Below are 12,779 nucleotides of genomic sequence, written 5' to 3'. Positions count from 1 at the left end.
CATAGGATCACAAGATCATAGATTTAGATCATAAAGTGATGGAAGGAGACTGTAGATGAAGTACTAAGAAGAACATAAGTGCTCAAAAGATCACAAGACAGGCAATTTATTTACAGGCATGTAAGCATGTAGCTCCCCAGACCTACATTCCCATGAGCAGCGTAGAATACTGTGGAATGTGTACCCCAATTGAGAATCCAAATCTCCAGGTTTCAGTCCTTAAAATAAATTTTTGTTTCATAGGGACTCTGGGGCAATCATCAAGTGATCTGGACTGCAACCTTTCCTTACAAAGGCAATGGTTAAGAACATTTGTTAACCTTTGCACACTTGGATTAGTTAAAGTTTGTTGAAGTTTATTTGAAATCAGCAGAGCTTTGGATTCCTTGAATAAATATAGCTGACTATACTAGTCTAGGGTACGAAGAAACATCCTGGTACATAAGTGGATCAATTACCAGTCAAACACTGAATCACATCTATCACATACAGTCTAGCAAAAAGTCAATCCTTCAGTGACCTTAAATACCATCTAATTCATTTCATTTTGCCTCATTTTGCAGTCATTCAACAAACATGTATTAAGCACTTACTCAAACAGGTTTTTTACTAAGCTGGGGAATACAAAGAAAAGAAGAAAGTTTGCATGCTCCTGAGCAACACATCTTGTAAAATTATAGGTACAAACAATATTACAGTTAGGGGAAAATGTGATCTCAGTGGAGAAATCAGAAACAACTGGTGCAACTAGGGAAGATTTCTACAAAAAAGTGAGATTTTAAAATAAGTCTTGAAGGAAGATGGGAAGAAGTGAGGCAGAAGTGAGGAAAGAGGGAGCACTGGTGGCCCAAGGGGGTTGTGCTATAGGAGGTAAGCATCTGAGTTTTCCAATTCCTCCATAAAGATTTCCCCTGGATTAATGAGAGTAGACTTGATCACTTCTCCTACCAAGTTTAACCATGAAATGCCCTTGAACATCTTTATGGATCTCGATCCTATGCTTTTTCATCCTTGTCTTCACTCTGCATAGACTGTGCATACAGTTTTATTGTACTTTCCATATACCCATTCTGTGAACATGCATACTATCAACTGTTGACTATATAACTTCATCTCTACCTTTTAGAATTCCACCTTTCCTTCAAAAGGCAGTTCAAGTGTCAACTCCAACACAAAGCATTTTTTCCTTCATATTACTCATTTTTCTCCATCTAGAAATCACACTGGCAATATTTTGCATGTACTTTGTATTTCATAATTTATGTATATATTGTGTTTCCCTAGTAGATTATAATATCTGAGAACGGAAATTGTTTTGTTTTTATTTCTCAACAATTAGCAAGCATATATTAAGCATCTACTACATTCCAACCACTGTGATTAGTGCTAGAAATTACAAAGGCAAAAGAGAAAAAGTCCTGCCCTTTAAGGACCTTAAATTTTAATGCAAGATGCATCAGATATAAACTGTACAACACATATGCAAATTAAATACTAGGTAACCATGAAGGGACTAAGGTAACTTTGAAGTATACATTGTAGACATTTATTAAATACTTATTGAAGGAAATTGTCTTGATTATAAGTTTCTTGAGAGTACCTCAGGTGTTTTTTTTTTCATCTGAAAAGAACCCTGAACAGCATCACATTCAATTAGGAATTAAGCAAATATTCTTTGAGAACAATAATGATGAACACTCTTTAGAAACCCATTCAATTATATAAGAGAGACTAAGATTCTGGAAGAGACACCTGAGCAACTACTTTCTACAACCTAAACCACATTTCATTATTAACTGCTGTGTACACTTCTTTAGCTGAGATTCCTGCCTTCAAAGCACTGTTTAATGAACAATTTTGAACCATTTTAATTTAGGCACTATTCATTAAGCATTCAGAATAGCTGATAGTTGCAGAAAGCAGGCAACTTTGTAGGATCTAAAGAAGCTGAGCAATCTTGCTTACAGTTTTTTGATTAAACAAAATAATTTCTCTAGTTTATTTGTATCAGATCTTGAGTCTAAACCATCCTTGATGAAACCATCTCAGACCTTCTCAAACATGTAAGGATAGTAAAAGGAACTGGGACTGTGATTTGAATGCCATTAAAAACTTCCAGTTGAGAAAATTCCCTCTATGCAGGTGAGTGAACCAGAACTTTAAGGACTAGCCCAGTCACTTGCCAAGTCAGGATGCTTTAGAGGTTCATTTTCCTAACCTTATGGACAGCACTCTATTCACTATAGCCAATAGTATAAAAAAAATGGACATCTCCCATTATATTAACTTGAAAAAAATCACAAGTTAACATTACCTATGCTGCTGTGCTGTTATTTATTTTGTTAAACATTTCCCAATTACATTTTAATCTAGTTGGGCAGTTCTCAGGAGTGCTGGGGGATACAAGTGACCTACAGGTTGTAAATCTATCACCTCTGTAACACATCATGTGGCCTTTTTCAAATGTGTAGCTCTATTTTTTAAAACAGTATTTGCTTTTTTTTCAATTACATATAAACACATTTTTCAACATTCATTTTTTAAGATCCTGAGTTCCAAACTTTTCTTTTTCTGTTCCTTTTCCCCTCTCCAAGAGAGCAAGAAATCTCATATAGGTTGTATATGGGCAATCATGTAAAACATATTTCCATTTTAATTAACACATGAATATTCTTAACCTTAAGGCTTTATCTGTCAGTGTGAACACCAAAATTATCGGATTTCATTAAAACATCATTTAATTCAATGTGGAGAAAAATGCTAAAACAATTGATTGATGTTTCAATCCAAGCTGATAGAATTATTCACTCTCAACTAGCTGTTGTAACATCTGTATTAACATCTATATAAAAACATTAATGGACTACACTTATGGGGAATGATAATATAGGATATGTACACCTTTTTTAAAAGAATGTCTTTTCATTACTTGCATGAAAAACTAATGATAGAATTGATTCTTTGAGCCACAAGAAGAATAGTGCTATTTATGTTTCTGAAAAATGCATTGTTGGTAGTCTTTCAAAATGTTTAAGCAAGAGAAAAAATACTGCAAATTGCTATGAGCAAAGAACTGTTCACAGATAAAATTAACATCTTACCGGATTAGGAAATTATGGAGCCCAACATCAAAATACCTGCAAGAAACAGAAAAGGACACACATGTCAATAAAAAGTCCTATCTGTGAAGACTAACATGACAAATAAAAAAGGAAAGGGCTAGAGAGTGTAGGAATAAATGGACTGTTCCTTAAAATAATTAGCAGTATCTATCTGAAATCATCAACAAGCATTATATTCAATGGGGAGAGGCTAGAGGAATTCCCAGTAAGATCAGGGGTCAAACAAGGGTGCCCATTATCACCACTACTATTCCATATTGTATTAGAAATGTTAGCATCAGCAATTAGAGAAGAAAAAGAAATTGAAAATTAGAATTGGGCAGGAAGAGACAAAACTCTCACTCTTTGCAGATGACATGATGGTCTACCTAGAGAATCCCAAGAAATCATCCAAAAAACTACTGGAAACAATTAGCAATTTTAGCAAAGTTGCAAGTTATAAAATAAACCCTCATAAATCCTCAACTTTTCTTTATATGTCTAGCAAGATACAGCAGGAAGAGCTAGAAAGAGAAATCCCAGTCAAAGTAACCTCAGACAATATAAAATACTTGGGAGTCTGTTTGCCAAGACAGACTCAGAATCTTTTTGAAAACAATTATAAAACACTTCTCACACAAATTAAATCAGATTTAAAAAACTGGGCAAATATTAACTGCTCATGGATAGGGAAAGCTAATATAATAAAAATGACAATTCTACCAAAACTAAACTATCTGTTTAGTGCCCTACCAATCAAAATTGCAAAAAATTACTTTAATGAGTTAGAAAAAATTGCAAGTAAATTCATATGGAGAAATAAAAAGTCAAGAATTGCCAGGAGCTTAATGAAAAAAAAAGTATAAAAGAAGGTGGCTTAGCCCTACCTGATCTAAAATTATATTATAAAGCATCAGTCATCAAAACTGTTTGGTATTGGCTAAGAAATAGAATGGTAGACCAGTGGAATAGACTAGGTGTAAAAGCAGGAGATGATTACAGTAATCTGCTGTTTGATAAACCCAAAGAGTCCGGCCATTGGGATAAAAACTCCCTCTGATAAAAATTGCTGGGATAATTGGAACTTAGTATGGAAGAAACTTAGATTAGACCAACACCTCACATCCTTTACCAAGATAACATCCAAATGGTTACAGGACTTAGACATAAAAACAATACTATAAGCAAATTAGAAGATCAAGGATTAGTTTGACAGATCTGTCAATAGATCTTTCCACAGATCTGTTAGATCTATGGAAAGGGGAGTAGTTTATGACTAAGAAAGAGTTGGAGAACATCACCAAAAACCAATTAGATGATTTCGATTACATTAAATTAAAAAGCTTTTGCACAGATAAAACCAATGTAAGCAAGATCAAAAGAAGTGTAGTAAATTGGGAAACAATCTTTACAACTAGTGATTCTGACAAAGGACTCATTTCTAAAATATAAAGAGAGCTGCGTCATATTTTTAAAACAAAAAGCCATTCCTCCAATTGACAAATGGTCAAAGGATATGCAAAGGCAATTTACAGATGAGGAGAGCAAAGCAATCCATAGCCATATGAAAAAATGTTCTAAATCATTAATTATTAAAGAAATGCAAATTAAAGCTTCTCTGAGCTACCACCTCACACCTCTCAGATTGGCCAATATGACCAGGAAGGATAATGATCATTGTTGGAAGGGTTGTGGGAAATCTGGGACACTATTACACTGTTGGTGGAGCTGTGAACTCATTCAACCCTTCTGGAGAGCTATTTGGAACTATGCCCAAAGGGCAACAAAAATGTGCATACCCTTTGACCCAGCAATACCACTACTGGGTCTATACCCTGAAGAGATGAGGTAAAAGGGTAAAAACATTACTTGTACAAAAATATTTATAGCAGCCCTGTTTGTAGTGGCAAAGAATTGGAAATCCAGTAAATGTCCTTCAATTGCGGAATGGCTTAGCAAACTGTGGTATATGTATGTCATGGAACACTATTGTTCTATTAGAAACCAGGAGGGATGGGATTTCAGGGAAGCCTGGAGGGATTTGCATGAACTGATGCTGAGTGAGATGAGCAGAACCAGAAAAACACTGTACACCCTAACAGCAACATGGGAGTGATGATCAACCTTGAAGGACTCGCTCATTCCATCAGTGCAACAATCAGGAACAATTTTGGGCTGTCTGCAAAGGAGAGTGCCAGCTGTATCCAGATAAGGAGCTGTGGAGTTTGAGCAAAGTTCAAGGACTATTCCCTTTAATTTAGAAAAAAAAAACAGATATCTTATTGTCTGATCTTGTCACCTCTTAAACTTCTCTTCTTTAAGGATATGATTTCTCTCTCATCACACCCAATTTGGATCAAGGTACAACATGGCAACAAAGTAAAGACTGACAGAGTGCTTTCTGTGGGGGTGGGTGGGGGAGAGGGAAGCAAAATGGGGGGAAATTGTAAAACTCAAATAATATCTTTAATAAAAATTAATTTAAAAAAAGGGAAACGGAAGAGAAAGGAACACTCATTTATTAATTGCTTACTATCTTTCAAGTACTTGCTACGTGTTTTGCAACTATCTCAGTTAATGTTTGCATCAAGCCTGTGAGGTAAGTTCTGTTAAGAACATCATTTTGCAATTGAGAAAACTGAAGCAGACAAAGGTTAAGTGATTTGCCCAAAGTCACATGGCCTGTAAGTGTCTAAGGCTGGATTTAGATTCATGTCTTCTGGAAACTACTCTTTCATCATTTATTTGATGGTAGTTTAAATCTTTTAACTATCCTAAGAATTAAATCTATTCTATGAATAATAGTAATTAAGAAAAGAAAAATAAAAAAGGAAGATTACAGAAAATATAAAATCCCAGAGAAGGAAAAGATGAATCTCCCTGTGTTCACATGTGTGTCAATGTCTTCTGAATTCCTTTAATAAAACTAGTCTGCTATAAGGATGAAGTAATCTGTTTATCAAGACATTTTATTACCTTCTTTACAAAATGCATAAAGCAAGGGATGGGGAAAAAGGAAGTTTAAGAGGGATTCTCTAATTCCCTCCCCAGGTTTAATGCATTTTGATTAATTTATGTGGTGAGGTAAAGAGCTGCCCTCCTAGAATTCTAAGGAACATTGTTCTTTCTTATTTTATATTTTCAATTCCATGTAAATAATTAACATTCTTTTTAATTTTTAATTTTTAAATTTTAAATTATTTTTTTAATTACAATTTAATTTTTTTTCTAAATTCTCTCCCTTCTTTCCTCCCTCTCTCCTTGAAAAGGCTAGTGTGAAATGATCAAAGCTAATATTATCTCTGACTTCTACCAAAATGATTTTTATAATCAAGTTAGTTTATGCCTGAACTCACCTCCTCAAGAAAGTAGTTTTTCTTCTGAGTTAGTTTAAAGGTGTGGTTGAAAAGAAAAGGCAATATCATTCATGCCATTAAGCCCTGAGGCACTGTTTGTAGTCTTTAAGTTCCAACCTGCTTAACCTAGTGCCACCCTCCAAAAAACATGTTCTTTGTCCTTGCCTGGCCTTATTCTATAAAGGGAGGTTTGATCTCCCCGCAAGGGGACAGCAAACTAGATAGTATTGCTCTCCTAGTCAGGAGTTAAAGAGGTAGAAGATTCCCATTAAAAATAATGAATTTTCAGAGAGGGGAATCATTAGTTGTACCTGACAGTCAACCCACTTTTCCTATAACCATTTTAATATTCCCAAACTGCCCAGACCCTCCTCCTTTTCTTCATGTCAATAAAAAGACCCTCCCTTCTCATTTGGGTTTTTTTTGGCTGAAGTTGTCAACCACTTTGGTAACCGATATACACAACACTGTTAACAAACTTATCTTGCTCAGAGTATATACCTAATTCTATTTTCATTGAATTTACACACAGAAGAAGCAATTTGATAAAGGTTATACATGAGCAGTCCTGCAAAATATATTTCCATATTATCCAGGTTGTGAAAGAAAATACAGAATAAAAAAAAGTAAAAAGTAAATATGATTTGATCTACATTCAAACTCTATCAATTCTTTCTCTGGAGGTAGATAGCATTTTTCATCATAAGTCCTTTAGAGTTGTCTTAGATCACTGTATTGTTGAGAATAGCTAAGTCATTCACAGCTGATCATTGTATAATATTACTATTACTGTGTACAATGTTCTCCTGGTTCTGCCAATTTCACTTTGTATCAGTCTAGCTAAGTCTTCCCAAGATTTTCTGTAATTATTCTGCTTGCCATTTCTTAGAGTATAATAGAATTCCATCACAATAATATATAATTTGTTAGTTCATTCCCCAATTGGTGGATGTTTCATTCAATTTCTAATTCTTTGCCATCACAAAAAAAAGTTGCAATAAATATCACTAAACCTGGAATCAGGAATACCTGAGTTCAAATCCAGTGTCAGACATTTATTAGCTGGGCAAGTCACTTAACCCTCAGTGACTTGCCTCAGTTTCATCATCTGTAAAATTAGCTAGAGAAGAAAATGACAAACTTTTCCAGCATCTTTGCCAAGAAAATCTCAAATGGGGTTAGAAAGAGTCAGACATGGCTGAAACCATTGAAGAACAACAAAAATATCCTTTTCCTTTGACCTCTTAGGAATACAGACCTAGAAGTGGTATTGTCAGGTCAGAGGCTTTATATAGTTTTATAGCCCTTTGGGTATAGTTCTGAATTGCCCTCAAACATGCAACATTTGCCTTGCTGTCTGACAGGAGGGAAGTGATATCTAAGAGTTATATTAATTTGCTTTTCTCTAATCAATAGTATTTTAAAGCATTTTTTGGATTATTTCAGACTATTGATAACCTTGATTTCTTCTTCTAAAAATTGTCTTTTCATACCCTTTGGTCATTTTTCAAATGGGTAAAAACTTGAATTTGGATAAGTTTGACTTAGTTCTCTATACAGTTAAAGCCTTTATCAGAAAAAAAGAACTTGCTGTAAATTTCCCCCCAGGTTGCTGCTTTCCCTTCAATCTTGTCATCTTGAATTTTGTTTCTGTAAAACCTTTTAAATTTAATGCAATCAGAATTATCCATTTCACATCTCACCATGTTCCTTATCTCCTATTTAGACTTAACTTCTTCTATAACCATTTTTTTCTAATCCTTAGGAACCCTTCCTTCTTTTCCAATTCATAACCCTTCCCACCTTCAAAAGTAAATTCTTCTAGAAATCTTTCCAAGATTAGACTCTATCCATTATCTTCAGACCTAAAGTAGAAGTCAATTAGAAATGTGCTATCGACGCATAACTGCTCACAATTTTCCTTTCTTTTTAAGTATTATTATATATTATTTATATCTGTACCTCTGTAGTGGATGTTACATTACAGTGTAAATAGCATCTCTTGTTTCGATTGTCCATAGTATATTATTAGAAACATGGCTGACACTCAACAAATTTTACTTATAGTTAATGTAGTACCCAGCTAACAAATGTTTATGGAGGTTTGATTTAATCAGGAAGACCTGGGTACAACCAACCAGTCCTGCCTGTGATCACACATTAGTTAAGTCACTTAAACTCTCATCGACATAGTAAAATCTGTAAAATATAAGCTCTAACAGGAATTGCATTAGTGAAGGGAGTTTCTATAATGGGATTTCAAACAATATTAATGCTGAAATCACAGCGGCACTTTGAACAACTGTGGAAAATCCACAGTAATATAAGTACTGATATCTTTGGTCTGAATCAAAAAACATACATACCCAATATCCTTTGTTTTTTCCATTAGTAAGATATGCTCCTCAAATTCCTGCTACCTATATGACATAGTACTATGCACCACGATCCAAGTCACATTGCACTCCCATCTTAGAATTATTTACAAGCCTAAGTAATGCAGATAGTTGTGAAAGAGCTGGCATAAATAGGAACCAGAGCGTCAGCTGGTGAGGGGAAGGGTAACAAAGGAGTAAAGGGAGTATTAATATAGCAGTTTTGAAGCTAGGGGTGAAAAGCTTAGTCATGTAGAGTCCAGTGTTTAGGAATCATTTAGAGATGGGTCCTAGTCACCAAAGCAATGTCTCACTTTGCCTACGCAACTTCTTGAGAAAGTATCATGAATGCCTTGATAATATGCCCAAAACACACATGAAGGAAAAGGAGAAATCAAGATGTGAGGATCTGGGGGGAAGGCAATGGAGAAGACATAAGCACATCCCAGAGATAGCTAAAAGGGAAAGAGCTCAATATGGTGGAAAAGTGTCTACCTAAAAACTTTGTGCAAGTACCTGAGTCTTGTTCACAAATCCCCAAATGTGAGAATGAAGATAAACCTGATCTCTGGAGAATCTAAGCTGTGATCGAAGTAGGTAGAACCAAGGAGGAAGGAAATAAATGATAAACAACCAAAAATAAAGTGGAAAAATTTCAAGACTCAAAAAAGAATGAGTGAGATAGCTTATACAAAAACAAGGTCACAAGCAAACAAATGAATAGAAAAAAATTTTATGATGGAAAATAAGTTAAATAAACAAAAATTACATAACAAAATGAATAGGTCCTATACTAGGAAAGAAAATAAATTAATATTCCCATAGAGAATCCCATACTACTCTAGAGATCATGGAAGGATAACAAGAAACTCTAGAATAGTTCAAAAGAGAAATAAAACTTTTTAAATGAAGTATTCTAAATGAAATTAGGTCAGAAATCATAGGTCTCAATGTATAATTTTAAAAGACAAATTGGAAGAATAAAGTAATTAAAAGACATAGTAGAGATTTTCTCCAAAAGAACAGTCTCTGAAAGATAATTATATATTTGAAAAAAAATAAAGAACTGGAAGAAAATTTGGCAAAAAGGCAGCAAAAGGCAAAAACTACATTAAAAAAAAGAATTCTATAAAAGTCAAAGTAACTGAACTTGAAGAATATATGCACAAGATAAGTTAAGAATTATAGATTTCTCAGAAGAAAATGACAAGGGGTAGCTAGGTGGCACAGTGGATAAAGCACTGGCCCTGGAGTCAGGAGTACCTGGGTTCAAATCCGGTCTCAGACACTTAATAATTACCTAGCTGTGTGTCCTTGGGCAAGCCACTTAACCCCATTTGCCTTGCAAAAACCTATAAAAAAATGACAAATAATACTTGAATAGTAGGAATACTATTCTGAATACTGAATAGCAGGAAATAATACAAATAAACTTCCTGGAACTTTTGAATAGAAACAAGAAAGCACTAATCAATCAAATTCACAGATTGCTACCAGAGATAAAAAAAAACCCACACACAAATCTCCAAGGCACATAGTAGTTAAATTTTACAATTTCTCTAACAATCAACTAATCTTGTAATTATCCACAAGAAAGACCTTTATTTATTATTATTGAAGAAACATCAAATAGTAAAATAAAATTCAAGCTTATTCCATGGTCATAAGAAATCAAGAAAAAAAAGTTAAATACTATATTCCAAATAAAGTATAGAATATCAAATTGAACCTAAAATAATAAAACAGCCATTCAATCAACAAGAATTTGCTGAGAAAGGGGAAGGTAGTGAATATGTAAGAAAAGAAGAGAGAATTTTGAACAAGTACAATGGAGAAGGAATCAATCAGGCCATAGTAAAAGGATGTAGTAATGAGTGTCCCTTGGAATTAGATAATGTAAATTAGTAAAATCTAATCAGCATTTTTCTTGACTTTCTCCAGTAGTATTCAGCAGCATGTGATTAGGGCAGAAAAGGCAGATAGTGGGTAAAGCCTAGCTTTGGGGATGTAGAAAGATGTGGGAACACAGGCTATTCTAACAGCCACAACACAAATCATTTCCAAGTAAACCGCCACCTGGACAACCTCAGGAGCTGGTATGCTGTCCTGAGAGATAAGGTGTGTCGGAGTCCTTGGGAGCTGGTCATTCCACCCCACAGCCCAAGGGCACAGGACACAGCTGTGTTTTACCACTTCCCTCCAACATACCCCCTTATCCTGTAACACAAGATGCTGCACGTACACCGCTTGTATACCTCCATTCCCTCATTTTCTTTGTTCTACCCTGGAAGATCTAACAGTATATATGTAGAAGCTAAGCAGTAATAAATTTGAGCTGGAGGCATAAGGCAGTGGTGGCTTGAATCCTTATTCTCAGCTCCCCTCTGGGAGGGAGGTTGTTGCTGTGGGCCCCAAGTTGAAGCAAGCCACAAGAGAAAGAAATGAGTTATAGGGAGTAAGGTGGTTCAAGGGAGAACACAATATGAAGTTGGACTAGTTAAGTGTAGAAAGAAAAGCAAGACCAGGGAAGTGTTGATAGACTGAGAAAGGAGAAAAGGGTGCAATGACTAGAAGTTATGGTGAAGACAAAAGATAGGTTTAAGAGGGTTAGGGAACAGGGTGTTTGGGTTACTTAAAATGAGACTAGTTTGAATCATACCAATACTGCTATACTCACTAGAATCATAACTCCTTAGAAGGAAACATTTGGGAGTAAGAAAGGTGGGCCATGAATTCATCTGTCTCTGTCCTATTCTTCCACTATTTCTGACCTTTGAGTCAATTGTATCACTTCCCATTTTTCTCCTCACCACTTGTTTTTCTATGATAAATCTAGTCTCAACTGAAAACCCTGGCATCCTCCCTCTGAGTGACTAAAGGTCTGAACACATTCCAAATTGCATCTGGATTAAAAAAAACGCAATCTCAGAGTCCAAATTGTTTATGTCTTGTTTGAGGAACTTTAACTACTGCTGTAGATACTGAATTTTCAATTCCCAAGTGACTGATATTGCATTACCTGGGTTATTTATCATTTATGGCTTCACATGCCAGGTAGAGAGATATTTCCCTGCAAATCATGTTATTGAGCTTTTTTTAAAAATCCCAAATGATCCTGGTGTGTGAATTGTAGCAAGGGAAATCAACAAATCATCCACGTAGTTACCAGTGCCATCCTAACCAACACTTATCAAGTCCTTATAAACTTGAAAATCTTATTGAAAATGCAGTAATTTTCCAATGATTCGGCAGGAGAATATTCACTTCTTATACCACCATTCTCTAAAATGAACTTGATTTTCCCTAAAGAATTCAGAGAGGGAACCTCTCTCCTGAGAATCTTCTTGCCTGGGGTCCATCCCTTGGCATATGACTATTATTTGGTAAGGGAATGTATAAAACAGATAGCTCAGCTTGTTTCTCTTCATCTTTTCCAGCACTAAGGATGAAGAACAATATGTGGATCACATTTAAATCCTCTCTAAATGAGGAAAGAAGACTTGACCCTTTTTGAGAGATTAACATTATAACAGAACATTGACAAAAATTTTTTATTAGGTGATCCAGAGATACAGAAGTATTTTCAAGCTAAAAAAGGATGTAGGGTAACCCAGATCATAGATTTAGAGTTGAAAGAGACTTTTCAAAATATTTAATCCAATCCCCTTAATTTAAAGATTAGAAAAGTCTTAGGAAGCTTGAGATTTACCCAAATTCAGACAAAAAGCAAGAGATCCAAGGCAGGATTATTGGAGTAACCAAACCCAAAACTCTTTTCCATTATGCCACACTTACTATGAGGGGAATTGTTCTTTTCTCTATTTATTTTTATTTTACCATATGCAAAGCAAACAAGTGCCTACATTATGAGGAAAATTAAAAGATGCCATGGTTTCTGCCTTCAAAGAGAATGTTCAATGCTGCTGCATTGAACGATGCTCACATAA

The 12,779-nt window shown here is 35.0% G+C and overlaps 1 protein-coding gene across 2 annotated transcripts in view; it reads right to left on the bottom strand.

Annotated features, from left to right (window-relative positions):
• Positions 1-12,779, bottom strand: part of HHAT (hedgehog acyltransferase) — a 505,442-nt gene that overhangs the window by 264,116 nt on the left and 228,547 nt on the right. For both annotated transcript variants that reach the window (XM_074222592.1, XM_074222594.1), the window contains one exon: positions 3,102-3,137. In XM_074222592.1, coding sequence (XP_074078693.1) covers positions 3,102-3,137 — 36 coding nt within the window. The remainder of the gene's footprint in view (positions 1-3,101; positions 3,138-12,779) is intronic.

Source organism: Macrotis lagotis, chromosome 2, assembly GCF_037893015.1.
Source record: "Macrotis lagotis isolate mMagLag1 chromosome 2, bilby.v1.9.chrom.fasta, whole genome shotgun sequence".
In the NCBI taxonomy this organism is placed as follows: Eukaryota; Metazoa; Chordata; class Mammalia; order Peramelemorphia; family Peramelidae; genus Macrotis; species Macrotis lagotis.
Note: the sequence above shows the minus strand (reverse complement) of the source record. Positions and strands in the feature narration are given on the sequence as shown.